This window comes from Ctenocephalides felis, unplaced genomic scaffold (assembly GCF_003426905.1).
Source record: "Ctenocephalides felis isolate EL2017-DRISC unplaced genomic scaffold, ASM342690v1 CF-g0.4_SCAFFOLD_01170, whole genome shotgun sequence".
Lineage (NCBI taxonomy): Eukaryota > Metazoa > Arthropoda > Insecta > Siphonaptera > Pulicidae > Ctenocephalides > Ctenocephalides felis.
In genome coordinates, this window is record NW_020537324.1 from 85,291,707 (window position 1) to 85,309,762 (window position 18,056).

An 18,056-nucleotide genomic window follows, 5' to 3' on the forward strand; every position below is an offset into this window, starting at 1 on the left:
GTGTAATATCACCTACTTATTAGAAATATCCAGTAATATCGTTGGCGCAAGAAACTGCATAGGAGTCGCATTATGAAGAGTATCTGAACATGAATAATAGACATTAGACAGCTACACCACCTGCTCTTGAGTCCGATCGTTTGTATTGAGTAACGCAGTAATAGTTCTGAATATTAATTCGTTCTTCATTATTAATCCAAGTTTCCGAAAATAACAAAAACGTACAACGTTGTAGCACTTTATCTTGCAGATCAGGCAAATGAGCTCGTAAACTTTGGCAGTTAAAGGAAAACAATGAAATGTCGTTCAAACTTATTATCTCACTCATTTTTCTTCTTGTGTTATTAATCTACAAGTTGAAAGTCTTTGGAATTCAGTTTTTAAGTTCATTAATCCTGCTGGCCGTTTTCTTCCATGATAAAATTTTTTGAAATGATGAACAATCCATTAATGCTGGTAACTCGTGATAATGCAACATATAGAAGCTGCTGATTATATGTTTTATTGTATTCATATACAATTTTATCAAAAGTACCACCTTGTGATTTGTGTATTGTGAGTGCACAAGCAGACACTAAAGGAAAATGATTTCTTTTGACAAATATGATTTTATTTCTATTCATTGGAATAGATGAAGATCTCCTGAGAATCGGCACAGCTGTCCTACTAATATTAGGAGTTTGAATATGATGTGCAGCTTTCTTCTTATTTTGTTACCTATCTTACCAGGAAATTCAAACCATAAACGTAGAAGTTCATCATTATCGCCACGTTCTATGTACACTAATTTTCCCACACAACCATTAGCTAAGCCATCACTTACATCAATATTAGTTGTTATTATGTAAAATTTATTCAGAACTAAAATTATTTCATACGGCAAAGCCCCGGTATCAATAACCGATTTTTTTGAAACTGCTGACGAATGTATGATTGTTGATCTGTCGCATGGCAACCTACATAAATATCCGTGGCAGTAGATATTATTTTGTCTTCAACGAGATTCAGTATAAATTTATTATATTCCATGACACATTTATTCTCTAAGAAAAGTCTTATTCCATGAGGACATAACATAAAAAACATGATTCAATTAATGCAAGTTCATATAGGGTTTAGCGCTCGACTTACGCATGACATGACGAAAGTGGATACTCGCGACATCAGCGCTTACGGCGTCGTAGTGTTCAACTTCACGTTGGCGTTTTCGTTGCATTTGTACGGATTTACACCCGTGTAGCCTAAAGAAATTTTTACACCCATATCGCGCCTAAAGAAGTTTTACTTCAAAAAATTTTGTTATAAAGGAATGGATTATGTACCGGATAGATAGTAATAAGACTTAACTAAAAAAGGTTTTATATAAAATTGAGAAGCAAAAATTATTTACCTGTAATAATTTATATATCCATATCACTAATATTTTTTTGTTAAAAACACTCGATTTTTTTTTTGGAAGATATTTGTAGATGTTACGACTACACAAGACTTAAACACACTGATATGGATTTCTGTCTGCCAGATGTAAAGGACAAACGCACGGAACTCTTGGCAAAAATGATTTTTTATGGCTCTTGTTTGGTAATTTGCGAAAAAAGGGGAAATATTGCTTTAGTAAATGTTGAGAAATATTATGTATATATATATATATATATATATATATACATACATACATGAACATGTATATGCACACCTACATACTCATACATACATATGCACATATCTATATATTAATGTATCCACAATTATACACATGAACACATACGCAAGTGTATGTGTATAGTGTATACCCAAAAACATACATATAAGCATATATATGGATGTACATATATTATAACATATATACATGTATATATATACACATATTCAAAAACTATTAGGATTAATTATTTTTAATCAGGTTTAAAAAATTTAAATATGAGTCATGAATGATATTGTGATCTGATCTTTTATTAACACTTTTTGACGAATTCAAAAAGATTAAACTGCTTTCAGAAAAAGTCTTTTAAAAGTACAATCCTCTCTATATAAAATATTGGGTTCAAAGGTGAAATTATGTGAGTTTCGATGGAATGCTGAACAAGAGTACTTTGGGAATTTCGGCTTTTATGATGAGTGACGCTTAATTCATGTTGTCTCATTCTCTTATGAATGTACTGTGATGTTTGGCCAATGTATTGTTTTTGACAATTTTTGCAAGGGATGGAATAAACTATGTTAGTATTGAATTTAGGAGGGGTGGTGGATTTAATTTTTGAAAACATTTCTTTAAAAGAATATAGAGCTGTTCCTGAAATGAAAATATTTTCTTCTTTGAGTAATTTGGCAAAATAATCAAATAAGCCTTCAATGTAAGGCATGCTGTGAAAAGTTGGTTTAATATTGTTGTCTTGGAATAACTTGGAGATGGATTGATAATTGTTACTTTTATGATAGGAAAGTCTTTTATTGGTAATGGAATTGATGAGGGTGAGGGGATATCCGTTTTCTAATAAAGTTTTAGTTACTAATGTTGTGTTTTGGGTATGAAAAGAAGAGTGAGACAACATGATTGCGTGGTCTATCAAAGAAATGATTGTATTGACTTTATAATTTTTGGGACAATATGACGCGTAATGAAGGTATCTCCCGGACCATGTAGTTTTTCTGTACCAATTTGTGCAAATAATGTTGTCAATTTTGTGTACAGTCACGTCTAAAAAGTTTAATTTGTTGTCGATTTGTGTTTCATGTGTGAACTGAATGCTCTTTTTTTATTATTGGATTTACTGTTCGGAAAAGAAACAATCAATATATATATATATATATGTATATTAAAAAATAAATATTTTCACTTACATTGTAGATGTCCAAAAGCCTCCCGTCCCATGAACCAAAGTAACCAAACATTTTCTGAAACAAATAAATAAAATTGGTTTTAAAGTTTATCATTTACTAACTATATACATATACATATATATTTATTCATATATAATATTCTAGACGCAAAAGGTGCATATGAAAACTAAGCGTGATATGAATATTTAAATTTAAGATGTTTTCAAAACATCAAAACAAATAAAGGAGTAATAAAAAATGTAGTTTATCAAAACAACAATATACTTATTTGAATATATGTAGTAAACAAGATAGCTTTTATACAGACCATATAATTATTACAAAGAAGAAACTAAGTTAAGTTTAGAAAAATTAATGAGTCTGATGCATAATATCCAAGAACCAAACATAAAATATATTACTAATAGAAAAATCAATTCCTTGGCTAGAATTGATATTACAAATGTCACCCCCATCTGGCATATGTCAGAAACAAAACGTCGACAACATTTAAGATAACGACCCGATAATGCGCCCCCATTCCCATATCATATCTTTACGTTTATTTACAAGAGTTCCTTTACTATCAAGGGGTCGAAGAAAAGGGTTCCTTTGTACAAACAGTCAGATGTATGTATATGCCATGTGACCCATCTCAAGTACTTTTGCCTTTGCCCTTTTCCCAAAAACATCTGCCCCCGCAAAGGGTGACATATATCTATATTATGGTGATGATTGACCGAAATTGGGTGATACTTATGATAGTATCGATTTACACATTTAACTTGAAATTAAGGGAATGTGTTGAAGAAATTGGATTTTGCACTCAGGGCATGCATGTTATTTTTAACTTAAAAGTTGATGATTTTTACCAGAAAACCGAATTTTGTGTTTTCTCGACGTTGCCAGTAATTCTCAATCGTTTGAGACCAAATTTGGAAAAAGTATGTAAGATGTTTAAAGATGTAATAATTTGAATTATATATTAATTTTAACATTTAAACTATTCACTATGCAAGATGGCGGTTACAACGTTTTGACAGTTCCAGTAGTGGTAATAATAGTTTTTTGATTTTATTAATGAAATAAATCTCAAATGTGATATTGTAGTATAAGTAACATAAAAAGACTAATTTAAACATGTTTTAAATAACCATTTACGTAATTACTTTATTATTTTGCTTATATATTAATTTTGACATTTAAAACGATTCACTATGCAAAATGGCGGTTACAACGGTATGAAGTTGTGACAGTTTCAGGTGCGAAGTAAACATTGTAGTGTTACCAGTGCAAGATAAAAAATAGTTTTTATTCAAAAACATAAAATGCATTTTAGTATATGAACAAAGACTAAAAAATAATGTATAGTTCTATTAACTATATTTGTTCTTTTCCTTATTATCATTAATATTCTTTATAAATTTTTAACTTTAAATTTGACATTTAAAATTATTCAAAATTCAAAATGGCCGCTACGAAGATTAAGAGAATGTGTTGAAGAAATGGAATTTTGCACTCAATGCATGATATTTTTGGTGATTTACCAGATAAACCGATTTGCTAATTTTGTGCTTTCTCGACGTTGCAAGTCATTCTCAATCGTTTGAGACCAAATTTGAAAAAAAGTATGTAACACGTTTAAAGATTCAATAATTTGAATTATCTTGTTCTTCCTTGAACAATTTTTCCCAACCCACATAAATAATATGGCCATAGCCTTCGTCTTTATTAGCTTTGATTGGTCGCTCTAATCATCATAATTAATTTATTGGCTATATAAATAAACATAATGTAAAAATCCAATATTGAAACGAACCAAATTTCATATACCTTTCTGTCATTATATCTAACTATGTGAACTAATTTTCAATCAATTATCAGCTAATTTTCGACTACTTTGGAGCAGCCTTTTGTGGCATTACAAATTTTATAGATTTTGCTTAAATTACAATTACAAACTACATTTGTTTAGTGAATTATCTATATATCTACGTGTTTGTATTAGTATGTATAAATAGGCACCTGTTGCCCGTTAAAGCTCACATGTATGTATGTACACGCATTTCATATGAAAATTCCTTAAACACCGTTAAGTTAATCAAGTGGCTTGGATTCCGACCAGATTCCAATCCAATCCAATCGATCTAACTCTATCCACCTGAACTAGTATTGGAGTCACAATTATATACATATATACACATCCGTATCTATTTATTTATTATAATGCACATGGCAATTTTAACTGTTCACACATCTTTTACTGTTCGTTTTTTATAGAGAATGCCGAAAAGTTAGGAAATAAAAAGACCATTATGAATGTATCGATAATTAGTGGGCAAGCAGGTAACGTTAATGTTATATCGATATTTATTTATTTATTTCCTCATGTGTGTGTGTGTTAATATGTACTTTGTTGGCCTGAAGCGGTAACAGTGCGTGATTTTAGGTCAAATTGCTTTTTGAGTAATTGAATGATGTATTCGAAAATTATATAGGTACCTATTACAAATTATTACTATCGGTAGTAAATGATAGAGAGGTATAAGAAATTTTGTTGGTTTCAATATTGGATTTTGGCATTCTTTTTATATATATATATATAGACAAAAATTTAATTGTGATTATTAAGGCGACCAATCAAAGCTAATAAAGACGAGGACTATGACCATATTATTTATTTGGGTTGGGAAACAATTGTTCAAGAAAAAAACAAGATGATTTAAATTATTTAAATGATTTTATAAAAAAAGTATATATTTGATTATCTAAATATGTGGAAGAAAAGGGTAAATAAAATTAAAAGGAAGAACAAAATTTTGATTATTTTCAAATTTTGGAAAAAATATATATTATTGAATGAAAAAAAGCAAAGATTTCCATTGCCGTGCATAAATGTTGCAATGATATTATTTTCATATTGTGTATGGTGTCAATTCAAAAGAATGTATTACAGTTGACTAATATGGGATTTTCGAAATATTACTTAATCTTCAGAACTAAATCTACAACTTTATATATATAATTCAGAGTGAATCATTTACAACCGTGTATAAACGATTCTAAGAAATATTGAAAATAGTTCACGAATTTATTGATCAATGATGATTCATGAGAAAATGTTAATGAGAACAAAATTCTCATTAAATTTGATACTAATGTGTACTTGGAAATTAATAAAATATTCTATTCAACAACAAACTTAGATACACTGTCTACTGGCAAGTAGTAAATAGAATTAAAAAGTCTAATAATCGGTAACATCAATAAAAAATGCGATTTTTTAAAGCAAATCACAATTTACATATTAATTTTATACTAAAAAACGAGTGAAAAATAAAATTCTCAAGTGCACCCATTTTGTTAACTCATTTTACTCCGTCACTATCTGTCTCGCTCACTCATACCAAACATATCCTCTATCTATCTCTCTTATTTTTTTAACCAATTAGATTTCAACGAGTTTGTTAGAAGTTTGACCAAATTTTTAGGTTTTAGTAAAAGACCTATATTTTTTTCTACTGTCAGAATATAAAACTAAATACTTCCTACATAAACTATTAAATTTATTTATTTAATATAAATTATTATTTAAATATTTATGTAAAAGTAGCAAATCCGCCATCGGCATGTGGAACAAACTTTTTTTTAACGCCGATGTTGCTTAACAACATCGTTGACATTTATAAAATAATATTTAATAAATAATTAGTCGTCGAACAGGAAAACTTTCTAAAGATTTTACTTTGTTTTTCATACTTCGTAACTGAACGTTGCTAAAATAAAAAGATGAATTATCTAGATTGATTATTAATAATGGTAACAGCTTTTTGTAAATGGTATCAGGAATAGATTGATATAATATATATAATAATAAATGCCAATATGAATATTTTGTATAATTCGTATGACTATAATATTTTAAGACACTCGTTTAGATAATGAAAACTATGCAAAAATAAAAATATAAACGATTAATTACGAAAAAACGGCTCGGCCCATCTGTACTAAAAACCATCAGCATAAATTCCCAAATGATATTTTTGGAAATTTAATTTTCAATCAGGATTTGTAGCATTTTTCAAAAACACTGTCGAAACATTCAAACGCACTCAAATGTAACAAATTTCTCCTTCGTATTTAATTTAAATTTTAACGTAATAATATTTGAGATTTTTCTGTTAAAATTATTACATTTATGTTTTAGCCAGAAAGTCGACATTTCAAGCCATTCTGAATTTTCATTGATTTCTCATATTTTTGTATATCATCACAAAATGTCTGAGAGATAATTTATACTCGTATAGAAAAAAAATTTATATATTTAAAGTTGTTAGAATTAAATAAGTAATTGCAACAATTTTTCTTTCTTTTCCAGACATAAAGAAAAAAATGCAGAGGTCCAGGACAAGTGCCCAAGAAACAATAATCAAAAGCCTTAAAATTCACATAAATTCCACAAAAACCTTATCATCCCTAAAGTGACCTTAACCCAACAAAAATGTTGCTGTAAACATTAACCGAATCAACTAAAATAAATAAATAAATTATTTCACCATAATGGATTCTACAAAAGTCGACACAGAAGACAAAAATCGACACAAGATATCCAAAGGCTATTTTATATTTTTCCTGGTTAATTATTTGCTGGTGAACCAGGTTGTCGAAGGCTGGGTGCAGGAGCCTCAGGCCAGGAAGTTTTTCAAATATGCAGATTTAACAAATGTCCCACAGTTTTTGGGAAGTACTTTAAGTTATAATAATAATTTAAATGATAAAGACACGAAGCAGTATTTTAAACTCCTGCAGCACGAGACGCAGGACTCGATATTAGTTGGAGCAAGGTAAGGAAATAGAATATAGAATTTAATAGAATATAAAATTTTCTGTATCTGTGTCACATGATTCTTAGTGCGACAATAAGAGGAAGCTTTTAAAGTCTTATGTTAGGGGGCCCCCCTCGTTCGCCAGTTGCGAGTGTACGACAACCATTTAAGCCCATCGGAATGGCAATTGTTGCGGCTAATTCTATTTGAAGAGTTTAATTCAATTGAAATCAAAGCGGGCCAATTCTCTCTGCATCCATTCATATTATTTATACTTGTACTACCAGCAGCACTATTGTAAATTGTCTGGTGTGACTCTATTAGAAGATGGTAATAGATTGTTAAAATATTTGAGAATAAGAACTACATGTGCCTATGTCCATTACCCAGGTGCGGTTTAATGAGTCTCTCTCCGGAAACCGATATTATTTCAAGAGTTGCGTTAAATATAAAATCGATATTAAATTCTCGTACGTAGTAATGTTTATGTTTATTTAACTTTCGATGTTGTATACACATGGGGGGCACGTGTTAGCCGCGAACAGAATATTTTTAATCTAAAATTAAAATAATAATAATTCTACTCTCGGAACTGTTTATGAGAAGAAAGAACGGGAGCATTTAGCGAAACAAAACACTTGAGCGGACGGAAATAACCTTTAACAACACATGTCGGACTATTGCCTGGTAAAACGAGGGACCAGATGCATTTCGAAAAAAACTGTTCGATAATTGAAAGAAGATTTATAAAACTAGTTATAAAACGACACGTTGTCGAACAATTTTTGATATTGGATAAAATATAATTGATTATGTCGCCATCGAACGGTATGCTTTTACAAATAACCAAAATTTGGTAGGGGCATTTTTGACCCGCCATTTTGAGTTTTTAATTTTATTCTTTATTATGTAAAATATAGTTGTTAGTAAGATATGGCTAAGACAACATCGACGTTTCATTTGAGTTTATTATACAGATATTTTTCGTACTATTTGAATATTTATGGTGGCAACTGAATATGCCATCTTTGTTTATCTGCCTCAGAAATTTATCAAAAATAGAGAAATAAATAAAAGAATGTTAAATTAGAGAAATTAGTCAATGAATTGAAGTTCTATACTCATTTTATCAAATTAGTAATAAAATGAACAAGTTTTTGACGAATTACAGTTATTTTTTACAATATTTTTTAACACTTTTGACATTTATACCGACCACCAAATCCGCCATATTTGTTTAACTGTCATTGTTATATTAAAGATTTAAAGTTTTAAAATGTTTTAAAATAACAAGTAATTTACGAATTTATTTTGTTTGATAGCCTATAAACTTGCATACTACGTATTTATCGTTAATCAATTTGCCAAAAATAGAGAAAATCTTTGTTAACTGTCACAGAAATTTGCCAAAAATACACAAATTATAAAAAAATGTTAAATTAGAGAATATCATAGTCAATGAATTGAAGCTTAATGCGCATTTTATCAAATTAGTTATAAATGGACAAGTTTTTAACGAATTTTATTTGTAGTAATTTAATTTGTAGTTATTTTTCACAATATTTTTTAACACTTTTTACATTTATACCGATCACCAAATCCACCATATTTGTTTAACTGTCATTGTTATATTAAAGATTTAAAAAAATGCTGTAAAATAATAAATAAATTAGAAATTTATTTTGTTTTTAGCCTATAATATGCATATTACGTATTTAAATTATATCGTTAATCAATTTGCCAAAAATAGAGAAAATCTTTGTTTAGCTGTCACAGAAATTTGCCAAAAATAGAGAAATCATGATAAAATGTGAAATTAGAGAAATTAGTCAATGAATTGTAATTTCATACTCATTTTATCAAATTAGTAATAAAAGGAACAAGTTTTTGACGTATTGCAGTTATTTTTTACAATGAACTTTTGACATTCATACCGACAACCAAATCCGCCATATTTGTTTAACTGTCATTGTTATATTAAAGATTTTAAAAAGTGCAGCAAAATAATGAATAATTTAACAATTTATTTTGTTTTTTAGCCTATAATATGCATACTACGTATTTAAATTTCATTGTTAATAAATTTGCCAAAAATAGAGAAAATCTTTGTTTACCTGTCACAGAAATTTCCCAAAAATAGAGAAATCATAAAAGAATGTGAAATTAGAGAAATTAGTTAATGAATTAAACTTTATACTCATTTTATCAAATTAGTTAATAAAGAGACAAGTTTTTGACGACTTGTAGTTATTTTTTAAGACTATTTGTCATTTATACCGACCGCCAAATCCGCCATATTTGTTTAACTGCCATTTTATTTGTTTCAAAGTTTTAGTTTAAAAAATGCTATAAAACAACATAAACAATTACAATTTTATAAAATAAAATTCCATTACCATTGTACATTCCATTACTACTGTCTTTAAATTTCTATAATCCACACATAGAATTATAAGTCTATTACTCATTCCTTTCAAAGCTCCACTATTACAAATACCAGTCCCTTTTTTTTCACGGGAACACTTTTATGGCAGACATTAAATTTGAATTGAAATAGATTTCAAGTAGTTTATACTCTGCCTATTTATTTATTAAGATGTCGTAAAACTTAAGTTTAGTCTAGCAAAAAACAATAATTAGATGCCGAGAGAAAGGAGGAATTGTTCGTTAGATAATAGTAAAGTTAGCCAATTTTTTTTAAAAAAAAGGAGGAAATTTTGATATTTAGGAAAAGAAATATAAATATATATAAAATGAATAAAGTGACACATATTATAAATGAATCTATTTTTATATTGCAATTGCTTTAATTTTGAAGTATTAAAAATAATTAATATAATAATACTTAATGATTAATAATAATTGACTAATTATTTAAAAATAACTTCACGTTGGTCAGCCATTCAAAGTGAGAGATATTTTTGACATTTGATAAAAAAAATATAAATAAACAAAATAAGTATTAACAAATAGAATATGCAAATGAATTAAATAGAACTTTTGTCTTATTAATAAACAAAATGCAATTGTAATTTCGATATAAAAATAATTGAATATTGAGTAATTATCAAAAATTCTTCATGTTGGTTAACCTTTCAGAATTAGAGAAATTTTTGACGTTCGAAAATTTAAATTTGAATAAATAAAATAATTGCAGAAATGAAATAAAAATAGAAATAAATAAAATAGTACGTCTGTATTATTAATAAATATATTGCAATTGCTATAATTTCGAAATAAAAATTAAGTAGTTGAGGTATTAATATCAAAATTTCGTTTAAAAGATCAGAGAAAACTTTGACGTTTGAAAAACCAATTATATAAGTAAATAAATTAAATATAAAAATTATAATCGCACTTTTATATTATAAATGAATATATAGCAACTGCCATAGTTTTGAAGAAATTTAATCCATATCTTTTCTATTACCAGAAACGCAGTGTACAATCTAAGTCTTCCTGACCTAATAGAGAACAAAAATCAGGTATGCATAATGTTTTTATACACAAATCTAATTATTCACAAGTTAATTAAAATCGTGTATTGTAATTAATTTTATTTTATTTCAATTTTCAGCGTATAGAATGGCCTAGTAGCGGTGCACATAGAGAACTTTGCTATTTGAAAGGAAAATCAGAAATAGATTGTCAGAACTACATACGAATCGGTAGGGATAAAATACTAAGGACGTTATTTTACTAATTAAGACTCCATAAACGACGATTCCTAATGAACTCTATTTTAAACTTTTTCAGGAGCCCTTGATACGTCCAACGCCCTCCTGGTTTGTGGAACGAACTCATTCAAGCCCTTGTGCAGAAGGTATCGTAATCTGAACAACAATGGTATCAATTCTGGGATCAACACTAATAATTTACCACAAACAAATATCACTGCCAGCAGTGAAGCACAAGCTTCCAAGTTACACGAACAATTCGAAGGCATAGGAGTATGCCCTTATGATCCAACGCACAACTCCACTGCTATTTATGCAGGTAAGATAAAAGACAATTAGTGCAGTAAACGGGGAGGAAAAAGGGGTATAACCTCTGAATTTTTTTACTTTACTTTTTTATTAGGTTGATCTTAACCTCAAGTTTAAAACTGAAAACAATTGGGGTTCCGCCACCACCCCCTTGGGAAGTTGCGATCCCTTAATAAATGAGTGGATATTGAGAGCTGTTTTATCGCTAGTAAACGTTTTCAATGTTATAGGATACAATTAAAAAATATTTTTAATACATTTATCTTGTAATAAAATCATTTTCAACGTATAAAGTAAACTAGCTGTAAGTGGAATTCTGTCTTGAGGCAATTATGGCATCGTGCCTTAAGGCAAATTGCTGGAACTTCCCGTACCGTAACGAAATGTTCGTGGAATACTGAATGTTTTCGAATAGATTATTATAAATATTGTAACATTGTCTAATATTTATAAGAATTATATAAACTGAATTGCAGAGTTGAAATTATTTGTAAAGTATATTAGAACTATAGTCAAAATTAAAAATAAAATCTGAAATATTTTCGATATACAAAAAACTAAATTAAAAAAAAAAAAAAAAAAAAAAAAAAATTGGAACAAAATTTTTTTTTCCAAAATCAATTTTTTTGTTGAGACAAGCAGAAAGTTCTTTGAATCATTTAAATCGGACGCTTAGTTCTCTCAAAAATTGCCATTTTTTACATATTTAGCTCAGTATCTTCAAAATGTCTGAATCATTACTAATTGAATGTTTTTTAGATCATTCAAATCGGATACTCCGTTCTCTCAAAAATTCGATTTCTATTTTCTGCACTCTTTGCTCCGTATCTCCGAAACGGCTGGACCTGCCTTTGCCAAAAACTAATCAGCTCTTTTCCCTATCAATAGGAATCGAATGTTTTTTGAACCATTCAAATCGGTTGATCCGTACGCCCGAAAACGTGGGCGAAAATTTGTATCCATACATACATACACACACACACACACACACACACACACACATCCATTTTTTCTGAGGTATGCCAAAACGCTCAGAAACCTTCAAAACGTCGAGAAATGTAAAAATTTTCAATTCCGATTTTCGGCCCATTACAATAACTTACCCTACGGGAAGTTAATAATACTTTATGTTTTCTATCTTGATCATCAATTTTTTAACCCTTTTTAGACCCTTAAAAACAACCTCTTGATGAAAATTGTTTGAAAAAATTATTTTGAAATTGAAAGAAAATTAAGAATTTCAAAATGATATGAGTGTTATTTCAATTTCTCGGAAATAATTACCATATCCATAATTTGTTCAACTCTTAAAACTACCCTTGAATAAAAATAGTTAATATAACACGAGTACCCAGTATAATTTTGTCTAAACTCGTATATTTGTTCTTGTTACTGCAATTATTAACCTTTCATTTGACTATAATGATATAAAGCTATATTAATTTATTTAGTCAATAGTTTTGGGCACCAAATACTGCTTACTTATACATTTCTCGAAATATGGACACAATTCGACTAAATTGCGATGAGTTTTCGGGTCATAACTCCTTTAATTTCGACTCCATCACAATTTGTAATATACCATTTGAAAGGTTAATGAAAGGGCTACAACTTTTTTATCATATTTTTTTCGTAACTCCTCTCATTTTGAAACGGCGAACGGTTAAGGGGCTCGAGAGAGACTCTGATTGCGCGGCCGCGCACTATTTAAACAATCATAACTCTGTCAATTTTTGTGTGTAAGGAAAATAATAAAAAACAATAATAAGCCAGAAAGATCCGTTTCATTTTTATCTATATGCATTTATACGTATCTTTTATTCTTTTTGAGATATAATGAAAATGAATTCGATTTTTTAAAAAATCGGAAAAAAAGTTTTTATAAAATCGTGAGTTTTCTGAAAATAGTTTGTACTAAAGTAGTGAATCTGCTAGAACCCATCAAGATGTCTATAATGGAGTGAATTCTGGATGGAATGTGAATTAATCTAATTTTGGTGGAAATGGCACTTATTAAACCATATGATTTAAAAAAAAATAACATCGTATATGCTTCTTATTTGTATGATAGCTCATTCATTTTACACGCAAAAAACTTGTAACAGCACTCATTTTAAAACTTATGTTGAGCACTATAAAACTAACAAATAACGAATTTGCTTTTTCAAATCTTGCTTAATTTTTTCCTAGAACACTTGATGTAATACCGATTTATTAAGATTTTTATTGACATTATTTTGTTCATTACATGATTTTCGTTAAAATGTATATTTTAGGAGATATTTGCAAAGATACGAAGAAAAACGCCAAAAATATATGAATTTTTAGTGGCCAGTAACTTGAAAAGTATTAGTTTTTTTTTTGAAAAACTATAGAAGACATTTTTTTCTTATGATTAGTTCTTCTATCGATTTCCGACGTTATTTTGAAAAAATGTAATTACACAATAGAGAAAAGGTGTCATCCCGCCGAACCCGAATTGTTTTCACTTTTGAACTTGAGGGTAAGATGAACCTAATTCCAAAATTTCATGCAATTCGGAGCACAGTAAAAAAATTCAGACCCAAAACGATCCGTTTACTGCACTAAATGCAATATTGTAATAGAACTAGAACCAGATAATAATATTTGTTATGTTATTAGATGGAGCTTTGTTTTCGGCAACTGCTGCAGATTTTAGTGGAGGAGATCCTTTGATCTATAGAAGTCCCCAAAGGACTGAACGATATGACCTTAGACAACTTAATGATCCTGCATTTGTGGGTTCTGTTACATACGGAGAACATGTTTATGTATTCTTTAGAGAAACTGCAGTCGAACACATGAATTGTGGAAAGGTATTAAACAGAAATTAAATTTAATCAATGAAAAATTTGAAAAATATTCATGAATCTTTTCCCCCAGGTGGTTTATTCCCGTGTGGGTCGCATATGTGCCTCAGACAGAGGAGGTCCCAGGCATTTTGGAGACCGATGGACAAGTTTTGTGAAGGCTCGTTTGAATTGTTCAGTTGCTGGTGATTATCCATTTTACTTCGATGAAGTCCAGGCTGTCAGTGGGCCCCATAAGGGTGTACGTGCTGGTGGAGTGGAGAGCTCGGTTGTGTATCTAGTAGCTACAACAGCACCTTCTGCAATTGGAGGCTCGGCTGTGTGTGCTTTTGATATGGATCATGTTGCCAAATTGTTTGATACGGCTTCGTTCAAACATCAACCACATGGGATTAATTCTAATTGGCTACCAGTAAGATAAAAAAAACTTATGTGCTTTTATTTAGACAAATGGAGCAATGGTATATTATGTTTCTTTTATCCAGGTGCCTCCTGAGCAAGTTCCAGTACCCAGACCAGGTTCTTGTTTGGAAGATTCTAGGACTCTATCAGACAATAATGTTAACTTCATCAGAGCACATTCGTTGTTAGATCCTGCTATTCCTGGTTTAACAAGGCATCCTTTGATTACACGAGTCAGTTTGTCACACAGGATGTTCAGTATTGCTGTTCAACCACAGGTTGGTTGCAGAATTTAAATTAAAATTGTACTCTGGTGTATATATTAAATATTTTTAACTTTTATTTAGATAAGAGCCTTAAATGACAAAACCTACGACATGCTGTACATCGGCACGGATGATGGCCGTGTGTTGCAAGCCCTAAATACAGCCCTGGCAGTGTCCCTAAATGCAAGCAATCCTATTTTGGTGTCCGAATGGCAATTGGCACCACAAGGCGAACCCATCAGGGAACTAAGAATGGCAGGTGCTGCAAATAACAGATTTTTAGTTGCTGTAACTGATGAAAGAGTCCTGGCAGCAGATACAAGATTTGTTTGCAAATCAGCTTCCAATTGTCGGTGAGTACAACACTGCCACATTTTATACTACCAATGTGCTGGAAGATATATTTAACGAGTTTTTAATTTCCTAGTGAGTGTCTACAACTAAGAAATCCTGAATGTGCCTACGACCGACGCAACCAAATGTGCATATCTCTACAAGATCACCCATATCCCAACAAAGAACGCTTCCTACAGAGTCTAGACCCTGAAGACTACCAATCGGTAGCCAATAGTGATGCAGAACTCTGCAAAAAGTCTCAAACATGGCCAGGAGTGCCTGCTTCCAGACGAAGACCTGATGCCAACAAGGGTCGTGATGAGACTGGACATTCTGGTGATGGAAGCGGGGAAAACAAAAGAATTTCATCGGATGAATTGGATAATGAAATCGTTATTGAACTTGTAGGCTCTAGAGCATTGGCTGATGATGTTGGAGTCTTGAGGAACGGAGGAGGTTTGAATGATAATGGAGACGAAGAAAGGATAGGTAATTGGAATCTTTCTTATATCTTGCTTATATATTTCATCATATAAATAATTAAATTATAATAACAGTTTTGTGTGATAAAGCTTAATAGATAATATTAATCAATAAAATTCGCTCTATTCAATTTATGATCAATAAAAACATTATATTTATTAATTATACTTGCAATAAATATAAGAAATTAACTTGTTACTTACAAGCCTCTGCTCCTATTTTGAATCAAACACACTAGAGTCTTATACAAATAACACAAAAAACATTTTAAAGTTATTATACAGTATTAATGGCAATAAAAGAAGCCTAGAAATTTAGTATATTTACAGATTCTTCAACTATTTCGTAATATGTATGTATATTTATATGTTTTTATCTTATTCATACTGTAACGCACTAAAGGGATTAAATTAAAGCACTTGTATTAGATTTATATAGTGATTTGACAAGTTTCTTCATTTTAATGATTTGCAATACTTCCTACTCAATAATTTAGACATATTTAACTAGTAATTATGATATCTTAATTGTGCAATATAATTAAATATTAATTTTGACATTTGAAAATTCAAAATGGTGGTTATAACGAATCAAGAAGTTGTCAGTAAATGTTGCAGTGTTACCACCTTCCAGGATAAAATATGGTTTTTGAATTGTTGACGTAAAACACAAATATACTTTAAAAAGGACTAAAATATGCACATTACGCACATTGTGAATTACTATTCATATTTATTATTTTTCGTATCACTTTTTTCATTCTTTTACTTATATATTAATCTTGATATTTAAAACAATAATTCAAAATGCAAAATGGCGGTTACAACGATATCTTGGTAATTACATTGCCCTTGAGTACTATTTATTATAATTAACTTCGCGAAAGTGAAGTTATATATTCGAGAGAAAATCGTATTCGGTAATTTTATGTTTTTGAACGTATCAAGTCATTCTGAATCGTTTGAGACCTATATAGTCTGTGTGTGAGACTAAATTCGACATTTTGTTATAAGTTTTTAAATTTCGATAGGAAAGGATATGTAATTGGAATCTTCCTCAACTATCTTGCTTATATAATTAAATTTATATTAAATTCGTCAACTTGGAGCAATCATTCTAACCAATGATTCTTTTTCTAGGTGCTGTTCACCCTGACGTGGGTGCTATCAAATACTCATCGGGCACAATGCATTCTGTGATAATTATATCGAGTTTATTAACCCTGGTATGCGGATTTGCTTTAGGATTTCTGTTTTCAAGGAGAATGAGATACCACAGACAAGGTCCTTATGGGGACCAACACAACCACAGGTATTTAAACAATTTAAAATAAAAATGAAATAATAATATGAGCAAGTATTAAATTTGTTATTATTTTAGGCACTTGGAATCGAACTTTTCCACATCAGCCCAATGCTCGCAGTATGTAGTTCCTCCAAACAACAAAACAAACAATGTACCACCCAGCAATATTAATTTACTCAAAAATGTACCGACTTGTGAGAAACAAGATAATCTTCAACACGAATTAGCTAAGCATCACGAATTAAAGAATTCAACAGAGAGTTTAGATAGAATGGGTACGTTGCAAAAGGCAAAGAAAACATATATATGAATCAATTAGTAAAATATGAGAGTATTTGAATTATTTAAAAAGCCAGGTGTACCTGATCTACTAATGTGCAATGGTAAAAACATCGATTTGTTCATACTTGCATTTTGCAACTAACCTGATTTATAATTTAAATATTTAAAAGTTTCTCTGAGCAAAACTCGAATGCTCAGAAAATTTATGAAGATACATTTGAAAAGATTGTCAAAGTATCTAAAAAAAAAAGCTGTCAATGCTTTTCTACAAATAATTTAAGAGATTACAAACAATTGTTATATTAGTAAAGTAATTATTAAATATGTATGTGAAATAATATTGAATGTATATATATTTTATAACATTAGCAATTACAATTAGTCTGTTTAATAAATATCAACAGACTGAACTTTCAATTATATGTGGATTTAAGTTAGATCTCATCCCGAATAGATTCTAAATATATAAACGCCTTGTAATAGTGCTCTTCCTACTTATGGGGCTGAATATAAATATATTCA

At 29.8% G+C, this 18,056-nt stretch overlaps 1 protein-coding gene across 1 annotated transcript in view; it reads left to right on the forward strand.

The window, feature by feature from the left end:
* Window positions 1–17,562, forward strand: part of LOC113367848 (semaphorin-1A-like) — a 31,373-nt gene extending 13,811 nt beyond the window's left edge. Inside the window, exons 2-13 of the mRNA XM_026609425.1 lie at window positions 7,196–7,661; window positions 11,077–11,128; window positions 11,221–11,311; window positions 11,400–11,489; window positions 11,559–11,639; window positions 14,273–14,466; window positions 14,534–14,872; window positions 14,946–15,140; window positions 15,210–15,481; window positions 15,556–15,953; window positions 17,087–17,258; window positions 17,328–17,562. Coding sequence (XP_026465210.1) covers window positions 7,378–7,661; window positions 11,077–11,128; window positions 11,221–11,311; window positions 11,400–11,489; window positions 11,559–11,639; window positions 14,273–14,466; window positions 14,534–14,872; window positions 14,946–15,140; window positions 15,210–15,481; window positions 15,556–15,953; window positions 17,087–17,258; window positions 17,328–17,562 — 2,403 coding nt within the window. The 5' untranslated portion in view covers window positions 7,196–7,377. The remainder of the gene's footprint in view (window positions 1–7,195; window positions 7,662–11,076; window positions 11,129–11,220; window positions 11,312–11,399; window positions 11,490–11,558; window positions 11,640–14,272; window positions 14,467–14,533; window positions 14,873–14,945; window positions 15,141–15,209; window positions 15,482–15,555; window positions 15,954–17,086; window positions 17,259–17,327) is intronic.
* The last annotated feature ends 494 nt before the right edge of the window (window positions 17,563–18,056 follow it).